Source organism: Schistocerca piceifrons, chromosome 2, assembly GCF_021461385.2.
Source record: "Schistocerca piceifrons isolate TAMUIC-IGC-003096 chromosome 2, iqSchPice1.1, whole genome shotgun sequence".
Lineage (NCBI taxonomy): Eukaryota > Metazoa > Arthropoda > Insecta > Orthoptera > Acrididae > Schistocerca > Schistocerca piceifrons.
The window spans coordinates 282,981,912-283,004,031 of NC_060139.1; the positions used below are offsets into that span (position 1 = coordinate 282,981,912).

The following is a 22,120-nucleotide window of genomic DNA, read 5'->3' on the forward strand; positions in this document are numbered from 1 at the left end:
TCCAATGAAACAGAGTTCCACCTCATTGGTATAGAATAGTGTGCTGCTGTCTGAACTAGGAACTTCCAAACTGCTAGATTGGACACTGTCCTCAGGATGCTTTGACACTTTTCATGTTTCCCCATAATCTGCTGATTTTACAGTTTGTGATTTTTTCCTTTGGAGTTACTTGAAGACAATGTTTATGTACCACTTTCACCTGCAACATTCGCTGAACTCCAGGATTACATCACTCCTGTGCTGGTGTACATTGATAGGGACATGCTCAAATGTGTATCGGTTGAACTTGACTACTGCATACCGGTAGATGTTTGTTGTTGTAACATGAGGAGAGCACCTAGAAAATTTGTAAGAAACTTGAAAATGTACTTTCCATACAATGTATCATTCACTATTTTGTTTGTAATATGTTCTGAAATACCAATGTCCAGAACTCGATAAATCATTTGTAAACACTCTGTTTATAGGCACCAAATGGCACTTTTTTTTTTAATACTCTTCATAGAAAATGAAACAATGGAAAATCCAGGATGGAATAATGACAGTATTATGAAAAGAACACATTGTTATTCACCATATAGAGGAGATCTCGAGTTGCAAATAGGATCATCAAAAAGACAGCTAAATGTGAGCTTTCAGCCAAAAGGCTTTCTTCAAAAGTAGGCAACACAGCACAATGTAGGACCTTCCCGGTTCGTTTGACGAACAGGTTTCGGGCGTTTTCTGTGGCTGACGATGTCTGTAAGCCAGATGTAGTCATCCACCGTGTTCCAGAGGAAGCTTCTCATCCTGCAAGGTCCGGGCATTCACATAGGGTGGGTTTGCTGGTAGTTGGGAGCTCCAACATTAGGTGCATAATGGGGCTCCTTAGGAACATGGTTGCCAACGAGGGGAAGGAAGCCAGTGTGCACTCCGTGTGTACTGGGGGGAGTCATTCTGGATGTGAAAAGGGTGCTTCCGGATGCCATGAAGAGTGCAGGGCATGTGGTGACTCATGTCAGTACCAATGATGTGTGTCACTTTGGATCGGAGGAGATTCTCTGTTTTCAGACGGCTAGCAGAAATGGTAAAGACTGTCAGCCTTGCTTCTGAGATTAAGGCAGAGCTCATCATCTGCTGCATCGTCAATAGAACTTACTGTGGTCCTTTGGTGCAGAGCCGAGTGGAGGGTCTGAACCAGAGGCTCAGGCAGTTCTGTGAGCGTGTAGGCTGCAGATTCCTGTGGAAGGGTCTGGGTGGTGTTTAAGGTTAGAGGGTCTCAGGGAACCACAGAAAGGGCATCCATCCAAAAGGAGGCAGGTAAAACACAGTCAGGTTTGTAGAAATGATTGGTATTGTAGTTGTAAATTGTCATAGCTGTGTTGAGAAAGAACCAGAGCTCCATGCCCTAATAGAAAGCACTGAAGCTCAAATAGTTATAGGTACAGAAAGCTGACTGAAGCCAGAAATAAGTTCAGCTGAATTTTTTTCAAATGATCTAACAGTGTTCAGAAAGGATACATTAAATACAATTGATGATGGAGTATTTATTGCTGTCAGAAGTAGTTTGCCTTGTAGTGAAATTCAAGTAGATAGTTCCTGCAAAATAGTGTGGGTAGATGTTATACCTGACAATCAGACTAAGCTATTAATTGGATCGTTTTACTGACCCCCCGACTCAGAAGGTATAGCTGCTGAACAGTTCAAAGAAAACTTGAGTCTCATTACAAATAGGTATCCCACTCATACAATTATAGTTGGTGGTGACTTCAATCTCCTCTCGATATGCTGGAAAAATTATACGTTTAAAGCTGGCAGCAGGCATAAAACAACATCGGAAATTGTACTGAATGCTTTCTCAGAAAATTCTTTTGAACAATTAGTTCATGAGCCCACTTGAGCCGTAAATGGTTGCGAAACCATACTTGACCTCTTAGCAACAAATAACCCTGGACAAATAGTGAGTATTGTGATGGATACAGGGCTTAGTGACCACAAGGCAGTTGCTGCTAGGCTGAATACCATAACACCTACAACAACCAAAATGAAACGCAAAGTATATATATTTTAAAAAGCTGATAAAAGTGCTTTTAACACCTTTTTAAGAGACAGTCTTGACTCATTCCGATCTGATCATGTAAGTGTAGAAAAGTATTGGAATGGTAAATGAAAAGCACCAGTTTGCTTTTGTTCTACAATATTTTTTAAAGAGATAGTATCGACAGCAGTTGAGAGATATATATATACCACATAAATTAATAAGTGATGGTACTGATCCCGCATGGTTCACAAAATGGGCCAGATCGCTGTTGCAGAAGCAGCGAAAAAAGCATGCCAGATTTAAAAGAATGCAAAATCCCCAAGAGTGGCAAAATTTTGCGGAAGTTCGAAATATAGGACGTACTTCAAAGTGAAATGCCTTTAATAATTTCCACAATTAAATTCTGTCTCGTAATCTGGCAGAAAACCCAAAGACATTCTGGTCATACATAAAGGACACCTGTGGCAAGGCACAATCAATACCTTCACTGAGCGATAACAACGGTAAAGTCACTGTTGACAGTGCCACTAAAGCAGAGTTACTAAACACTGTTTTCCAAAACTTCTTCACTAAAGAAGATGAAGTAATTATTCCTGAATTCCAGTCAAGAACAACTGCCAAGATGAGAAAACGTATTCCTGTTAGTGATTCTAAAATATATGCATTGATGGGAATTTTAATTCTAATGGGATTTTACCGGGACACCAATATTTCTTTATCTGATTTATGGTCAAATTTATTGGGAAGAGCAATTTATAGAGGAGCTATGGGTAAGACAAGAGCATATCAGCTATTGAAACTTCTTCGCTTTGATGATAAAGGCACCAGGTCAGAAAGACGTGTACGTGTCAAATTTGCGCCGCTGCGTGAAGTATTTGAAGTATTGAATGGAATATTCCCACGGTACTTCAGAAGTGGACCTGAGAATACAATTGATGAAGGTGGTGTCTTTTCAGAGGTTGTTGTCCTTTCAAAGTTTTCCTCAAAAACAAACCTGGAAAATATGGAATATTAGTCAGGATGCTTTGTAGTGCAACTGAACGATACATAATAAAAATGGAAGTATATGCTGGGAAAGACAGTAGTCCTGCCAGTGAACGAGGTCCTCTTGAGATTGTGAAGAGACTGGTGGAGCCAATAAAGAATACAGGCTACAATGTCACAACTAACCGCTTCTACACTTCTGTGGAGTTGGCGGACATTCTCTATGAAGACTACAAACTTCCATTGGTTGGGACATTCAAATCAAACAGAAAACATGTACCGCAGGAACTTAAGACGACAGTAGGCAGAGAGCTGTATTCCTCCAAATTAGCATTCACAGACCCATCTTCTAAGAAGCCGCCAGTAACAATGGTCTCTTACATCACAAAGGAAAAACCAAAGAAAAATCTGTTGATGTTGTCTACACAACATTGTAATGCAGGAGTACATGTTTATACACCAAAAAAGAAAACACACATAAACCTGTACTATAATTCCACTAAGGGAGGAGTGGATGCCGTAGCTCAAATGGTTAGGACATACTCTGCAAAAAGGGGTACGATAAGGTGGCCACTGTCAATGTTCTACAGCCTACTTGATATAGCTGCAGTTAACTCATGCACACTGTTCAAGATGAATGCGCCTAAATGGAATTAAGGGAAACCGAACGCCAGAAAACTGTATCTCCATGAATTAGGCCATTAACTTTTGAAATCATACGTAGAAGAGCGAGCCATGGATTTGAAAGGACTCTAGTTGCCTATTATTTGTGCGATGGGAGAGATCCTAGCAAAGAAACTAGAGGTAAACAAAATTGCTGCAAATAAAGAACCAACTAGGAAAGCAAGGTGCTACTTATGCTTGAAGAATGCAAGTAACCGGAAAGCAAGATACATCATCACAAAAACCAAGTTAACATGTGGAAGCTGTGGGCGCTATCTGTGTAAGACTCATTCAAAATCAACCATTTTGTGTGCGGGGGGTAAATGTCATCTGTAAGTGAAAATATTCTCTCCAAGTGAAAAGTGTTTTCCGAGAGTTTTCAGTGTACAATAACATGTATTTTAGCAAGTGTTTTCATTTCTGTTTTTTAAACTTTCTCTCAGTGACAAAGCTGTATTATTCAGTTAATAGATCAAAGAGTGAATAGAAACCTTAGAGAGCCTTTGTATTCAATTACAAACCTTCTTATCTTCTTTACACAAACTTTCATTGACCAAGATTTGACGATTCTTGGTTGTTATATTCACCCTATGAGTGTTAAAAAATTAAACTTTCAATTATGTTGTCACTATTTCCTGTTAAACTAATATCTCAATGGAAACAAAATTATATAAAATAAATACATATTACAACAAATTACAAGATTAACAACTTATTGTAACACGGGCAAAATTTGCCCTTGGTTGGTGCTCCGTGTAACCTAAAATACCTTGGTGTTTCTAGGGTTAATAAAGCCAAGACCTCTAGTCCAGATTGTATACCAGTCAGGTTCCTCTCAGAATATGCTGATACAATAGCTCCATATTTAGCAGTTATATACAACTGCTTGCTCACAGAAAGATCCGTACCTAAAGACTGGAAAATTGCTCAAGTCACACCAGTACCCAAAAAGGGAATTAGGAGTAATCCACTGAATTACCAGCCCATATCACTAACGTCGATTTGTGGTAGGGTTTTGGAACATATACTGTATTTGAACGTTATGAAGTACCTTGAAGAAAACAATTTATTGACACATAGTCAGCACAGATTCAGAAAATATAATTTTTGCGAAACACAACTGGCTTTTTTTACTCATGAAGTAATGAGTGCCATTGACAGGGGATGTCAAATTGACTCGATAGTTTTAGATTTCCAGAAGGCTTTTGACACCGTTCCTCACAAGCGTCTTCTAACCAAAATGTGTGCCTATGGAACGTCACCTCAGTTGTGCGACTGGATTCATGATTTCCTGTCAGAATGGGCACAGTTCGTAGTAATAGATTGAAAACCATCGAGTAAAACAGCAGTAATATTCGGCATTCCACAAGGAAGTATTATAGGCCCTCTATTGATCCTGATCTATATTAACAATGTAGGAGACAATCTGTGTAGCTGTCTTAGATTGTTTTCAGATGATGCTGTCATTTACCGTCTTGTAAAGTCATCAGATGACTAAAACAAATTGCAAAATGATTTGGATAAGATATCTGTATGGTGCAAAAAGTGGCAGTTATCCCTGAATAAAGAATAGTGTGAAGTTATTCACATGAGTACTAAAAGAAATTCGCTAAATTTTGATTACGCGATAAGTCACACAAATCTGAAGGCTGTAAATTGAACTAAATACTTATGGACTACAATGACAAATAACCTAAATCCGAACGATCATATAGATAATGTTGTGGGTAGAGCAAACCAAAGACTGTGATTCATTTGCAGAACACTGAGAAGATGCAACAGGTCTACTAAAGAGACTGCATACAACATGCTACTCTGCCCTGCTCTGGAATATTGCTGTACAGTGTGAAATCTGCATCAGATGAAACCGATGGATGACATTGAAAAAGTAGAAAGAAGGGCAGCTCGTTTTGTATTATCACAAAATAGGGGAGGTAGTGCCACAGACATGATACGTGAATTGGAGTGGCAATCATTAAAACAAAGGTGTTTTTAATTGCTACGGGATCTTCTCATGAAATTTCAGTTACCAGTTTTCTCCTCTGATTGCGGAAACATTTTGTTGGCATCCACCTACATAGGGAGAAATGATCATCACGATAAAATAAGATAAATCAGGGCTCGCACAGAAAAATTTAAGTGCTCATTTTTCCCGCGCGCTGTTCGAGAGTAGTACAGTAGAGAGACAGCTTGAAGGTGATTAACTGAACCCTCTGTCAGGCACTTTATTGTGAATAGCAGAGTAATCAGGTAGATGTAATGTAGGTGTAGATTCACCCAAATGTAACTCACGCACATGACCACTGTCTCTGGCCACAGAGGCCAGATCAGTGTGAGTTGTGCTTGTGTGAATGTGTGTGTGTGTGTGTGTGTGTGTGTTGTCTACTTCAGAAGAAGGCCGCAACTCAATATTTCCTCTGTATGGTGAGTAGAAATCTGATCTTTTCATAGTATTGTCACAGAAAATGAAAATTGTTATGTTCTCAGAATTAATGTTATAACCAATAAGAAGCATAACTTTGCTTTGTAATATACATTTGTGATTAGTAAGTTGTAATTGCCCCATTTTGAATCATCTCCTATTATGTGTGCTGTAAAACTCAACTGAGCAATTTTAAGCTTTACCTTCTATTTACAACAAATACAATTAGAAACAAGTTCTATTGCTTCACAGTAGTGATACTTCAAAGACATCCTCATTCACTGAGGGTAAGTGTTGGGAACAGTGCTTATCAGTGTACTGCTTGTTACTTACTGCTCTTTCTAACACTTCTACCTTCTTCTTTTTTCCATTTTTTCTCATGACAGGTGGGTCCCTACCATCCCAGAATGTGAGAGATCTGTCCTTCTTTTGTATTCTTGCTCAACCTACCCCTCTTTCCCCCCTTAGATGGGAACTATAGTTCTAAAAGTTAGGAAAATTTTTTTAACTTTTAAATGTACTGGAATTTCACCTTCTGAAGGTAAGTAATGTTCTGTTAGTCAGTTTGTCTGTAATTTTATATTTTGATATGGTTCAGAATGTGTTCATATTTTTTATGTACTTCAAAAATATTGATACCATAATTATAAAATTTCAGACCGTGTGCCATGGTGGTGCCTGATTTTGAGTTAATATGTGAAATAATGTTGGTAGCTGAAGGATTTCAAGAGGCTCGTATCTTGGCTCGGAAATTCATTACTTTATACACTCTTTGTAGAGAACTACTGTCTAAACAGGATCATTATGACTGGGGTTTAAGGGCCATCAAGTCTGTTCTTGTTGTGGCTGGCTCACTCAAGGTAACAGAAAGGAAATCTGTTAGCTACTTATGATCACTATTAATTATTTTTAACTCTACCTCAAAGTATTCATATTTTATGGACTTTGACACCTGGACTGTGATGATTGCAGTTGAGATATTAATCTTAAGTAAATTCCATTTATATGTATATAAACTGTATGAAACTGCTGTATACTAGTAACTTGGAGTATCAAGAACTGTCTAACAAGAACACAAGGATGGTTACAGATATCTTGACCTTCCATTACATTTTCTTAATTCCAAAGCGAAGAAAAAGAACTGCTAATGGTGGTAAACATTGCATAAAGATGTCTAATTCTCTTAAAACCATAAATCAGTGGTTAAATCTCTTTCCATGTGTGATTTGATTTTCTTGGAATAATTATTCAAATGAGAACAAAATATGTTAGCAAAAGAGTAAAACTTGGCTCTATGTAAGAGAGAAATGTAGATTAACAAAGAAATTTATGTTGCTTCTGACTTGATGTTGAAGAGTCACAATTGCCTCTAGAGAGATTTGTAGGTATTTTTATTATTTATATGCCACAAGGTTTCAGTTTTTGTTGTTTCCTTGTGATGAGTAATTAAATGGAACAAAAGTAGTTGTGTACTCACCTGATGATGGCCGGACGTCTCTGGGCCGAAATATCGTGGCAGAATGTCGACGGGATCCGGCTGCATACCCGGAAATTATTAGAAGAAAAATACTAATTTTATTTATTCAGTGTTCCCCCTGACCTCATGGTATCAACTGTATCAACAATCATCTGTGGCCTTCAAAGTGTTCCAAAGACTTCATCACTGTTCCAGCACTTTGCTATGAGTTTAGATGTTAATTGAAATTACCTAAGACCATAGTATGTAAAACATGTCTCAACAGTTCTGTGTCAGGTAGCATTCTAGGACTCTCAGTCTACTGTTTCATTCTTCCTGCTTATTTAGAAACATTTGTTGAATTTGTACAAATGACAGGAAGCCACTAATTGTTTCAGTTAGAAATTTCCTCAGCTGTTGCATATAAATCCCTTAAAAAGTTTCTTTGAACTTACATAACTTAGTTGATCATAAGGAGCTCTACAAGCAGTTATGCAGGTAACTTAAAACATAGTTGTAGCCAGGAATGGTAGCATGTTATAAAACTGTTTTAAAATACAGCCATTATTGTGATCTTCAGTCTGAAGACTGGTTTGGTACAGCTGTCCATGCCACTTTATCCTGTGCAAGCCTCTTCATCTCCAAATAACTGCAGCAACTTACATCCTTCTGAATCTGCTTACTGTATTTATCTCTTGGGCTCCCTCTGAAGTGCCCCCCCCCCCCCCCCCCCTTTCACGCTTCCCTTCAGTACGAAAGTAGTGATCCCTTGATATCTCAGACTGTGACATATCAACCAATCTCTTCATTTGCCAGGTTGTGCCACAAATTTCTTTTCTCCCCAGTTCTATTCAGCACCTCCACATTAGTTACGAGATCTACCCATCTAATCTTCAACATTCTTCTGTAGCACCACATTTCAAAGCTTCTATTCTGTTCTTGTCTAAACTGTTTATCATCCATGTTTCACTTCTATACATGGTTACACTCCATACAAATACTTTCAGGAAAGACTTCCTAACACTTAAACCTATATTCGATGTTAACAAATTTCTCTTTTTCAGAAACATTTTTGACCATTGCCAGTCTACTTTTTGTATCCTCTCGATTTCAGCCATCATCAGTTATTCTACTGGCCAGATAATGAAAATCAGTTACTACTTTAAGTGTGTTGTTTCGTAATCTAATTTACTCAGCATCACCTGATTTGATTCAACTACATTCCATTATACTTTTTTTGCTTTTGCTGATATTCATCTTATATCCTCCTTTTTTGACACTCTACATTCTGTTCAACTGCTCCTCCAAATCTTTTGCTGTCTCTAACAGAATTAGAGTGTCATCAGAAAACCTCAAAGTTTTTATTTCTTTAATTCTTACTCCAAATTTTCTTTTTTTTCCTTTACTGCTTGCTCAATGTATAGATCAAATAACACTGGCAATTGGCTACAACCCTATCTCACCCCCTTCTCGACCCTTGCTTCACTTTTGTGCCCCTCAACTCTTTTAACTGCTGTTCTGGTTACAGTGAAAGTTGTAAACAGCCTTTTGCTCCCTATTTTTTACTACTACTACCTTCAGAATTTCAAAGAGAGTATTGCAGTCAACATTTTCAGAAGCTTTCTGGAAGTCTACAAATGCTGTAAACATAGGTTTGCCTTTCCTTAACCTGTCTTCTAAGATAACTCATAGGGTCAATGTTGCCTATTAAACTGATAGTTTGGTAATATTCTTAACTGTGAGCACCTGCTTTCTTTAGAATTGGAATTATTACATTCTTTTTGAAGTCTATGGGTATTTTACCTGTCTCACACATTTTGCACACAAGATGGAAGAGTTTTGTCACAGCTGGCTCTCCCAAGGCTGTCAGTAGTTTTGACACCCTATATATACTCCTTCCACCTTTCATCTTTTCCTACTTTGCTTAGGACTGGTTTCCCATCTGAGCTCTTGATATTCATACACCCGTTTCTCTTTTCTCCAAAGGCCTCTTTAATTTTTGTAGGCATATCTTTCTTTCCCTCAGTGAAATATGCTTCTAAATCCTTGTATTTGTTTTCTAACCATTCCTGTTTAGCCATTTTGCACTTTCTGTTAATCAGATTTTGTATTCCCTTACACCTGCTTCATTTGCTGCATTTTTCTTTTTTTCTCCTTTCGTCAATTGAATTCAATATCTCCTGTGTTATCCAAGGATTTCTATTAGGTCTTGTCTTTTTACCTATTTGAACCTCTGCAGTCTTCACTATTTCATCTGTCAAAGCTACTCATTCATCTTCTGTGGTATTCCATTCCCCTGTTCTAGTCAGTCATTGCATAATGCTTTATCTGAAACTCTCAACAACCTCTCCTTAATTTCCTACTTTTCTGCAATTTCTTTAGTTTTAATCTACTGTTCATAACCAAAAATGGTGGTCAGAGTCCACATCTGCCCCTGGAAATGTCTTACAACTGAAAACCTGGTTCTTAAATCTCTATCTTACCATTATAAAATCAATCTGAAACCTTCCAGCATCTCCAGGTTTCTTCTGCATATACAACTTCCTTTCATGGTTCTTAAACCATGTGTTAACGATGATTAAATTTGTGCTCTGCACAAAATTGTACCAGGCAGCTTCCTCTTTCATTCCTTTCCCCCAGTCCATATTTACGTACAATTTTTTCATCATTTACTTTTCCTATTATCGAATTCCAGTCTCCATCACAATTAAATTTTCTTCTCCCTTAGCTATCTGAGTATTTTCTTTTATCGCATCATACATTTCTTCAAACTCTTCATCATTTGTGGAGCTAGTTGGCATATAAACCTGTACTACTGTGGTAGATTTGGCTTGTGTCTGTCTTGGCTACAACAAATATAGCTACATCTAGACTTTTAAGATTGTGGTGACATACTACAGCACCTATGCACCCGCCCTTCTGCTTCTGCTGCAGAAGATGGCATACAAAATGCCACACAGCATCAGATCGGGCTATGAGCAATAGCGAATGCAAGATTTGGATTCTCTCTCTGCCATGCGCTTCCTTGCTGCAGCTCAGTTTTTTTCGCAGAAAGGTGCACAGCAGAAAGTGCTCTCTGATTGGCAATTCCCATGCTGACACTGAGTGACTCTTGTCTTTGTTTAAATGAGAAATTGTTTTACTGCCTGTTAATTCCTGAGTGTTTTATGTTAGAGGAATGAAAATTTGATGGCTTCCTCTAACAGTGCTCCAGATAGGTACGAGTGAAGAGAAGACAACACATTGGAGTCAGTACTGCACGCTTTGGCCGAACTGTAATTTTCTAGCAACTGCAAGGTTTATCTAGAGCGAATGGCAAAGTGCTTCATTTTCTCTTGATGCAGACAAAGTTTTGAAATTTATTCTTACATACCACCGAGCTGCTTTTTTTTCACAACTTACTACCTGTACCTCATCAAATCCCTTGCATTCATATTTACGGCTTGATGGGCCATATCACTCTTTCCACATGTAGTATCAAAGGAGTGCATAGAGTAAATTCCTACATGGCATGTTCTTTTATGTACATTTTTCCTTTTTGTCTCATGTGTGTTATGGTATTAGCGTGGATAGCTTGCCCTTTCCCTTGCCACTGTAGAGATAGTATTTAAATGTTTTAATTGTATTGTTTGTGTCATATGTGATCAAGCTTAGAGTAAATTCATCCGTGGTCATTTCGTCCACCTCCTCTTGTATTATGAGTGTATGATAGTGTTTTGTTGTCACGATAACAATGCATGTGCTCAGTCTGGTTATATCTATGTGCTGACATATTTGTCTAAGTTATTTAGACTACCACAAGCATGTTCACAAGTTATAAATAATGCAGTGCCTTGTCAACAGGGTAGTGTGTGATAAACAATGTCCACACCCCAAACTGTGAGCACCCACTGTGTAACACACACCGTGACTTATTCACAGTTAGGTGTCTGCCCTCTCTAAGCCAAGTACAGACAGCCCCCCTGTAATCATGCTTATACCAAAAGATATTATATTTAACAATACAGACGCCTTCAAGCTACTATGTAGTTTCACTTTGGTGTGCAAGCCAGCTCCCAATGCAAGTGAATAGTTAGTACAGTATTCTATGTAAACCTTCTATGTGAGATGTTATCAAAAAGTAACAGAAACCTTCTAACTTTGTGGGCATTATACATCCAATTTAAAAAAAGAAAAAAAAAATCTTGTTGGTACATATGTACCTGATGTATATTTGCATGTTCACCTGTTTTGAATATATATATATATATATATATATATATATATATATATATATATATAGACACACACACACACACACACACACACACACACACACACACACACACACACACACATATAAAAACAAAGATGAGGTGACTTACCGAACGAAAGCGCTGGCAGGTTGATAGACACACAAACATACACACAAAATTCTAGCTTTCGCAACCAATGGTTGCCTCATCAGGAAAGAGGGAAGGAGAGGGAAAGATGAAAGGATGTGGGTTTTAAGGGAGAGGGTAAGGAGTCATTCCAATCCCGGGAGCGGAAAGACTTACCTTAGGGGGAAAAAAGGACAGGTATACACTCGCACACACACACACACACATATCCATCCACACATACAGACACAAGCAGACATATTTAAAGACAAAGAGTTTGGGCAGAGATGTCAGTCGAGGTGGAAGTGTAGAGGCAAAGAAGTTGTTGAAAGACAGGTGAGGTATGAGTGGCGGCAACTTGAAATTAGCGGAGATTGAGTTCTGGCAGATAACGAGAAGAGAGGATATACTGAAGGGCAAGTTCCCATCTCCGGAGTTCGGATAGGTTGGTGTTGGTGGGAAGTATCCAGATAACCCGGACGGTGTAACACTGTGCCAAGATTTGCTGGCTGTGCACCAAGGCATGTTTAACCACAGTGTGATCCTCATTACCAACAAACACTGTCTGCCTGTGTCCATTCATGTGAATGGACAGTTTGTTGCTGGTCATTCCCACATAGAATGCATCACAGTGTAGGCAGGTCAGTTGGTAAATCACGTGGGTGCTTTCACACGTGGCTCTGCCTTTGATCATGTACACCTTCCGGGTTAGAGGACTGGAGTAGGTGGTGGTGTGAGGGTGCATGGGACAGGTTTTGCACCGGGGGCGGTTACAAGGATAGGAGCCAGAGGGTAGGGAAGGTGGTTTGGGGATTTCATAGGGATGAACTAACAGGTTATGAAGGTTAGGTGGACGGCGGAAAGACACTCTTGGCGGAGTGGGGAGGATTTCATGAAGGATGGATCTCATTTCAGGACAGGATTTGAGGAAGTCGTATCCCTGCTGGAGAGCCACATTCAGAGTCTGGCCCAGTCCCGGAAAGTATCCTGTCACAAGTGGGGCACTTTTGTGGTTCTTCTGTGGGGGATTCTGGGTTTGAGGGGATGAGGAAGTGGCTCTGGTTATTTGCTTCTGTACCAGGTCGGGAGGGTAGTTGCGGGATGCGAAAGCTGTTGTCAGGTTGTTGGTGTAATGATTCAGGGATTCCGGGCTGGAGCAGATTCGTTTGCCACGAAGACCTAGGCTGTAGGGAAGGGACCGTTTGATGTGGAATGGGTGGCAGCTGTCATAATGGAGGTACTGTTGCTTGTTGGTGGGTTTGATGTGGACGGACGTGTGAAGTTGGCCATTGGACAGGTGGAGGTCAACGTCGAGGAAAGTGGCATGGGATTTGGAGTAGGACCAGGTGAATCTGATGGAACCAAAGGAGTTGAGGTTGGAGAGGAAATTCTGGAGTTCTTCTTCACTGTGAGTCCAGATCATGAAGATGTCATCAATAAATCTGTACCAAACTTTGGGTTGGCAGACCTGGGTAACCAGGAAGGCTTCCTCTAAGCGACCCATGAATAGGTTGGCGTACGAGGGGGCCATCCTGGTACCCATGGCTGTTCCCTTTAATTGTTGGTATGTCTGGCCTTCAAAAGTGAAGAAGTTGTGGGTCAGGATGAAGCTGGCTAAGGTAATGAGGAAAGAGGTTTTAGGTAGGGTGGCAGGTGATCGGCGTGAAAGGAAATGCTCCATCGCAGCGAGGCCCTGGATGTGCGGAATATTTGTGTATAAGGAAGTGGCATCAATGGTTACAAGGATGGTTTCCGGGGGTAACAGATTGCATAAGGATTCCAGGCGCTCAAGGAAGTGGTTGGTGTCTTTGATGAAGGATGGGAGACTGCATGTAATGGGTTGAAGGCGTTGATCTACGTAGGCAGAGATACGTTCTATGGGGGCTTGGTAACCAGCTACAATGGGGCGGCCGGGATGATTCCTTGAGAACCTTAGGCCCCCTGCAAAACCTTTCACCTGACTCCATCAACCTCCTGACCCCACCGACACCCCGCACCCCTACCTTCTACCTTCTTGCTAAAATCCACAAACCCAATCATCCCGGCCGCCCCATTGTAGCTGGTTACCAAGCCCCCACAGAACGTATCTCTGCCTACGTAGATCAACACCTTCAACCCATTACATGCAGTCTCCCATCCTTCATCAAAGACACCAACCACTTCCTTGAGCGCCTGGAATCCTTACGCAATCTGTTACCCCCGGAAACCATCCTTGTAACCATTGATGCCACTTCCTTATACACAAATATTCCACACGTCCAGGGTCTCGCTGCGATGGAGCATTTCCTTTCACGCCGATCACCTGCCACCCTACCTAAAACCTCTTTCCTCATTACCTTAGCCAGCTTCATCCTGACCTACAACTTCTTCACTTTTGAAGGCCAGACATACCAACAATTAAAGGGAACAGCCATGGGTACCAGGATGGCCCCCTCGTACGCCAACCTATTCATGGGTCGCTTAGAGGAAGCCTTCCTGGTTACCCAGGTCTGCCAACCCAAAGTTTGGTACAGATTTATTGATGACATCTTCATGATCTGGACTCACAGTGAAGAAGAACTCCAGAATTTCCTCTCCAACCTCAACTCCTTTGGTTCCATCAGATTCACCTGGTCCTACTCCAAATCCCATGCCACTTTCCTTGACGTTGACCTCCACCTGTCCAATGCCTAACTTCACACGTCCGTCCACATCAAACCCACCAACAAGCAACAGTACCTCCATTATGACAGCTGCCACCCATTCCACATCAAACGGTCCCTTCCCTACAGCCTAGGTCTTCGTGGCAAACGAATCTGCTCCAGTCCGGAATCCCTGAATCATTACACCAACAACCTGACAACAGCTTTCGCATCCCGCAACTACCCTCCCGACCTGGTACAGAAGCAAATAACCAGAGCCACTTCCTCATCCCCTCAAACCCAGAATCCCCCACAGAAGAACCACAAAAGTGCCCCACTTGTGACAGGATACTTTCCAGGACTGGGCCAGACTCTGAATGTGGCTCTCCAGCAGGGATACGACTTCCTCAAATCCTGCCCTGAAATGAGATCCATCCTTCATGAAATCCTCCCCACTCCGCCAAGAGTGTCTTTCCGCCGTCCACCTAACCTTCATAACCTGTTAGTTCATCCCTATGAAATCCCCAAACCACCTTCCCTACCCTCTGGCTCCTATCCTTGTAACCGCCCCCGGTGCAAAACCTGTCCCATGCACCCTCCCACCACCACCTACTCCAGTCCTCTAACCCGGAAGGTGTACACGATCAAAGGCAGAGCCACGTGTGAAAGCACCCACGTGATTTACCAACTGACCTGCCTACACTGTGATGCATTCTATGTGGGAATGACCAGCAACAAACTGTCCATTCACATGAATGGACACAGGCAGACAGTGTTTGTTGGTAATGAGGATCACCCTGTGGCTAAACATGCCTTGGTGCACAGCCAGCACATCTTGGCACAGTGTTACACTGTCCGGGTTATCTGGATACTTCCCACCAACACCAACCTATCCGAACTCTGGAGATGGGAACTTGCCCTTCAGTATATCCTCTCTTCTCGTTATCTGCCAGGCCTCAATCTCCGCTAATTTCAAGTTGCCGCCACTCATACCTCACCTGTCTTTCAACAACTTCTTTGCCTCTACACTTCCACCTCGACTGACATCTCTGCCCAAACTCTTTGTCTTTAAATATGTCTGCTTGTGTCTGTATGTGTGGATGGATATGTGTGTGTGTGTGTGTGCGAGTGTATACCTGTCCTTTTTTCCCCCTAAGGTAAGTCTTTCCGCTCCCGGGATTGGAATGACTCCTTACCCTCTCCCTTAAAACCCACATCCTTTCATCTTTCCCTCTCCTTCCCTCTTTCCTGATGAGGCAACCGTTGGTTGCGAAAGCTAGAATTTTGTGTGTATGCTTGTGTTTGTTTGTATGTCTATCGACCTGCCAGCGCTTTCGTTCGGTAAGTCACCTCATCTTTGTTTTTATATATAATTTTTCCCACGTGGAATGTTTCCCTCTGTTATATAATATATATATAAAAACAAAGATGAGGTGACTTACCGAACAAAAGCGCTGGCAGGTCGATAGACACACAAACAAACACAAACATACACACACAATTCAAGCTTTCGCAACAAACTGTTGCCTCATCAGGAAAGAGGGAAGGAGAGGGGAAGACGAAAGGAAGTGGGTTTTAAGGGAGAGGGTAAGGAGTCATTCCAATCCCGGGAGCGGAAAGACTTACCTTAGGGGGAAAAAAGGACAGGTATACACTCGCACACACGCACATATCCATCCACACATACAGACACAAGCAGACCAATATATATATAATAGAGGAAAACATTCCACGATATATATATATATATATATATATTTATTTTTTTTTTTTTTTTTTTTTTTTTTTTTTTTTTTTTTTTTTTTTTTTTTTTTTTTTTTTTTTTTTGCGGTCTAAAAGGTTATACATGTTTTTGAGTGCTCGGTGAATTTATAATTTCCACAAAGATGAATCAAAGAATTTGTATTACATTGTGCTTGAAAAATGGAATAAAGAGCAACACTACATTCAAAATGTTGACTGTGGCTTTTGACGAATCTACTATGAGTAAGACAAGAGTTTACAAGTGGTGTAAACATTTCAAATAGGGTCGAAAAGACGTTGAAGATGACGACTGCCGTGTATGCCCTAGTGCATTAATTACTGATGAGAATGTGGAAGAAGTAAAGAAAATGTTCCTGAAAAATCAGCAAATTACCGTCAGAGAGGTTGCTTATAATGTGAGCATTTCCTTTGGTTCATGCTAAGCAATATTTTTGGATGTTTTTGTCATGAAACGTGCTGCAGAGATGTTTGTTATGAAATTGTTTAATTTCAAAAAAACACTACATAACATAGACATCACTCAGGAATTACTGAATGAAGTCAGCAACAATCCAGAACTTCTAAAGAATGTTATAACAGGTGACAAAACATGGGTATTCATGTATAACTCAAAACCAGGGGCCAAACGTTCTGATGGAAACTGCCTAAAGAGCCAAGATGGAAAAATTCACCAAGTTTGATCACATATGAAGGTTCTTCTCACTGTTTTATTACTTTGCAATGGGATATTGCATCATGAGTGCCTGCCTTGTAGTCAAGCAGTCAATAAGGAATACAATCTGGAAGTTATGGGCTGTTCGCGTGAAGCAATCCGAAGAAAACATCCAGAATTGTGGCAAAACCACTCATGGAAATTACATCACAGTAATGCTCCCAGTCACACCTCAATGCTTGTTCATGATATTTTGGCAATAAGTAAATAAATAAATAAAAACTAAAAAAAAAACTGTTATGTCACCTAAGCCACCACATTCGCCGGATATGGCCCCCTGCAACTTATGTCTGCTCCCGAGGCTAAAGATAACCATGAAAGGACGCCATTTAACTAATGTTGGTGAGATAAAAACCAAATTGCTGAAGGAGCTGAAAACCATAATGAAAAATGAGTTCCAGAAGTGCTTCTAATACTGCAAAAAGGCCTGGTACAAGTGTATTATATCTGAGTGGGTTACTTCGAAAAAGACAAAGTTGATGTTGATGAATAAATAAAGATTCTTTAAGAAAAACAAAAATTACCATTACATTATGATCATACCTCATATGTTATATGTAGTTATGTCCGGTTCCAATAAAGTAACCATGAGAACATTTCCGTGTCCTGTTATTTCAATTTGCAGGCCCAGTGCTAGGCGCACCAGCGCACAGCACAAGTTGAGCTCATGTCATACCAAAATAGTGAGGAACATATTTCTCACTCTGGTGATGTGGCTGAACACTGCCCACCCCCACACCCCCCCCTTCCTGCCCCAAACCTACCCCAGTTCTCGCTGCACCAAGCAGTTGCTGGCATCATTCTCCCTCATGTGCTGGCTGCCGCTTGCCTTACTGGGTTGTGTGCATCACACAGCTTTCTCCAGCCCTCTGTCTGCCCAACACTAGTGAAGTGAGCAGCGCACCATGGTGCAAAACAATCCTGGTACACAACTCCCAGATGTTTGGCCCCCACTGATGTACAAATGCACTCCCCTTCCCCTCCCCACCCCCCTCTCCACAATCTGCAGGCACTGATGTGCAGCCTCCAAGCGTTACTGGGCCACTTCGCACAGTTCACAGAAGCCTCCACCTGCAGGTGCTATTACCTGCTCCCACCCCTCAGCCTTTCCTTGCCTGTGGTTCACTTCCACATAATAAATATTCACAGGCTCACCAACCATGGACAACAATGCAGTTTGCACTTACTGGCACTCACTATTGTGTCTTCGGATGCCATGGTGGCATGCAACATTAATGCCAACCTTCCTTAAACAATGGCAAATTTGGTATCTTACGAGCCTGGTTAACAGAGAGACTTGTTGCATTTAATTACAGCTCAGACATGCATTTTTCTCATTCTAGGAGGGTGGCGAGATGTGGCACTTGCATCTGCTTCAGCAAATCTGCATGCTGGCTGAGCTGGCAATGGTTCCTGACAGGTTACTGATAGTGACTTGGTGTGCACGTTTGTCTGCCACAGTGTGCATGTAAAATTTTCCAAGTACCTCTGACAAGGTGGTTTTCGAGGCCCTTGACCCACATACCATCCTCGCCACTGCGAAGCATAATGATGCCCCCTTGCATGACCATACACTCATGCAGCCTGTATCAACCCCTACACCCCAGCCCACAAACGCGCTATGGATATGGCACAGCTAATGGCCTTGCTGCATTTCCCCTCCTCACTTCCCCCTCCAGTGCCCCCTGTGAGGTTCACCATGACACCTGGCACTATATGGCCACAGCACAGGGACTCCTGTTTTCTGCTGCCCCCACCTGCTACCACCCACAAACGGAGAGCCGTGCCAGCTAAGATCGAGGCAGCAATCACCACAGGTGTATTCCACCCCTTCAAGAGCCTGTGGGCCTCTGCCCTATGCCTTGCACCCAAGAAAAATAGTGTTTGGCACCCATGCACAAATTTTTGGGTGTTAAAATCCAGAGCAGTGCCTGACCCTTTCCATTTTTGTGTAGCTGTAGGGATGACCTGTATGGCACAACTGTTTTTAGGAAAGTGGATTGCGAAAAAGCCTTTATGCAGCTACCAGTTGTCCCTGAGGACGTGAAGAAGAGTGTCATTATTACATCTTTTGGCCTCTTCGAGAACTTTTCCTCACCATTTGGGCTCCAAAACACAGCTCTGACATGGTAACACATCCTTGACAACATCTTACATGGGGTTCAGGGTGTTTTGCCTACTTGTGCGATATCCTGATTTACTTATGCAATCTTGAGGAGCACTGCCACTGTTTCTGGGAGGTATTCTCTTGCCTCCAGGTGGTGGGTTCATTATCAAACTGGGGAAACACATTTTCGGTGCTCTTGAGATCAACTTCCTGAGACACAAGATATCATCTGCAAGCTCCCACTCCTTTGGTGAGAAGATCCAGGCCCTGTCCTGGTTGCAATGCGCCACTACACTGGTTCCTTGGAGTGGTGAATTTCTTTATTCGCCATCTGAAGGATGCAGTAAGCATGCAGGCACCACTCAAGGCTGTACTCCAGGGCAATCACACGAAAAGCAACAGGCATGTTCCCTGGATGGCACAAGTGTTGGACGGTTTTGAGCAACTGAAGCATGACCTCTCGCAAGCTGCCCTCGTTGCCCACCCTCACATGACCACCCTGCTTGCAGTTGTTACCAACGCCAGCCAATCTGCCCTAGGTGCAGTCGTGCAGCAACACCATAAGGGGACTTGGAAATTTCTGTCATTTTTCTTTGCAAAGCTCACAGACCCGCAGCAGTGTGGATCGCATATGATCGCTAGCTGCTTGCTGTGTGTGAGGCAGTTAGGTATACGCGCCCATCGGTGGAGGGGCACCAGTGGGAGGCAGGGAGGGAAACTGGGGGTCTGTGGCTAGTAGCTCAGAGGGAGGTGACAGTTTTGCTGGCTAGATTGTGGGTGAGAGGGGTGGCCGGTAATTGGGTTGGCACCAAATTGCTGGCAAGCTCCCTCCGAACCTCTAGCCATCCATTCCTATTTCCTCTCCCTGCATCCTGCCTCCCTCTTCCTCTACCAATCCCACCTGATAATAATATCCCTACCACAGCCAATCCACATTCCACAAAAGAGCATTGGCACTGTCAGTCTAGCTAGCACCACACAGAGGCATAGGCATTTGTATGTGTGTGTGTGTGTGTGTGTGTGTGTGTGTGTGTGTGTGTGTGTGTGTCTATGTATGTGTGTGTGGTTTGTTTTACTGAAGCTCATCAAAGGAAAAAATCCAAGCCCAAGCAAGTTTTCTTCCTTTAGTGTGTGCCTAGTGAAAACTGAACACTTCTGCTTTTTGGTGAGTAGTCTCCATTAATCCAAAAATATTTACGTTTTACAAGAACTTTCCACAGTATTTGATGTTAGGTTTGTTTTGGCAGTATGAGAGTTTTCACACAAATACTCAACGAATTTTAAGGGGAGACACTACAGCATACACTCCAGAGCAATCACACGAAAAGCAACAGGCATGTACACTACAGAGTGCCCTTGCTCCAATACTGTGTCAACAAATCTTCACCACATATCTTGTGTGTGATCCCATAAGTAAAATTGGAAACAGTTGGGTGCTTACAGAGGGGTACTGGCAATCTTTCATGTCTCACACCTTCCACAGTTGTAATAGGAAGGGAGAAAAGAATTCTAGGGTACCCTGTGTATCCTGTCATACACCAGGCAGTGGACTGCAGGGTAAAGATGTAGATGGAGCTGTCTTTGCACACTAAAATGTCCATGAATTGACATTAGTGATGGGTGAAAAGCTTTGGAGTTGATGCGTGAGATTATTCAAGGATTGAACTGAATTAATTTTCCTTGTCATATGTGGTGTGTAGTAGTTATTGAATTGAGTGAATATGTATTTTGTTGTTTCTTATGTAGTTGCATTTACCATTGAGCAGTAGGTGCACCCATTTAAGGCATTGGGACAGAAGTGTCAGTACATAGATACCTGATATGCTCTTCCCTGAAATGCACTCGTTTCTTGAGGAACAATGAAGCACCTTGTTGCAAGCTGAATAGTGGCTCAATAAATAAAGTTCGTGGGCTTAGCTTTGAATGCAGGATTTTTTCCTTGCACTTTTTTTAAGACAATACCCACAAATGCCAATGTCAGTAGTGTGAATTATAAGGTATTAATTACACAGGTCTGCAACATAAAAATTGTTTCAAATTTATTAAGTGATTTTTATAGTGTTTTCAACGCTGATTTCGGGAAAAATATGAAAAAATTTCATCACATACAGTTATTTCACTAACTGCTTGTCTAGTTTTAGCTTTTTTCAATATTTCAGCACTCTATTGAGTTTGAATTTTGGTTTTTAGGATCTCGATAATCTGTTATTTAGCCATTTTTATACTAGATACACGTAAAATAAAGAGTAATTAGGAGAAACCAGCAGTATTTTCATGTCAGTGCCTGTCTGTCGCACTGCCCCTTCCCCCGCCATCACCAAGCAGTGAGTTTCTGCTATTGTCCTTCATTTCACAGTACCTCTTCACTCTGTGCTGTTCATGTATTGTTGTTACTAGTGCTTTAAAGTAGTGACTGTTTTCTTGTGTAGTGAAGCTGTTTCATGGACAATGGACAATGGCTACCAGAAGATGTATAAACTCGCCAGATTGCTTCTGCCACATTTGTGGTAACTATACCATTAAAAAGCAACAAAGAAACATTTCCGGCTATTTCGGCTATTTTGGTATAAAGTTAGGTATAATGTTGGGCCCCACACAAAGTTTGTTCAGTGTGTGTTGTAGAACTGAGGCAATGGTTTCAACGTAAAAAGCAGTCCTTACGTTTAGGAATACCAATCGTCTGGAGGGAGCCCAAAAATCATAGTGATGACTGCTGTTTTTGTTCTTGCAACGTACGAGATTTCAATTTGAAAAACTAAAAGGATATTTCTTACCCTAACATTGAATCAGCCATTTGCCCTGTTCTTCATAGGCCTGAAGCATTAAAGTTCATTTTCTCCACTCACATCTTGACTACTTCCCTGCAAACCTTGGTAATGTAAGTAAAGAGCAGGGTGAAAGATTCCATCAAGACATCAAAGAAATGGAAAGAAGATATCAAGGAAGATGGAACATCAACATGATAGTGGACTATTGCTGGATGATAAAAAGAGATGATCCTCAATGAGTC

The 22,120-nt window shown here is 41.4% G+C and overlaps 1 protein-coding gene across 1 annotated transcript in view; it reads left to right on the plus strand.

Annotated features, from left to right (window-relative positions):
- LOC124775330 (dynein beta chain, ciliary-like) overlaps positions 1-22,120 on the plus strand; it is a 702,744-nt gene that overhangs the window by 527,551 nt on the left and 153,073 nt on the right. The window contains exon 64 of the mRNA XM_047250162.1: positions 6,748-6,949. Coding sequence (XP_047106118.1) covers positions 6,748-6,949 — 202 coding nt within the window. The remainder of the gene's footprint in view (positions 1-6,747; positions 6,950-22,120) is intronic.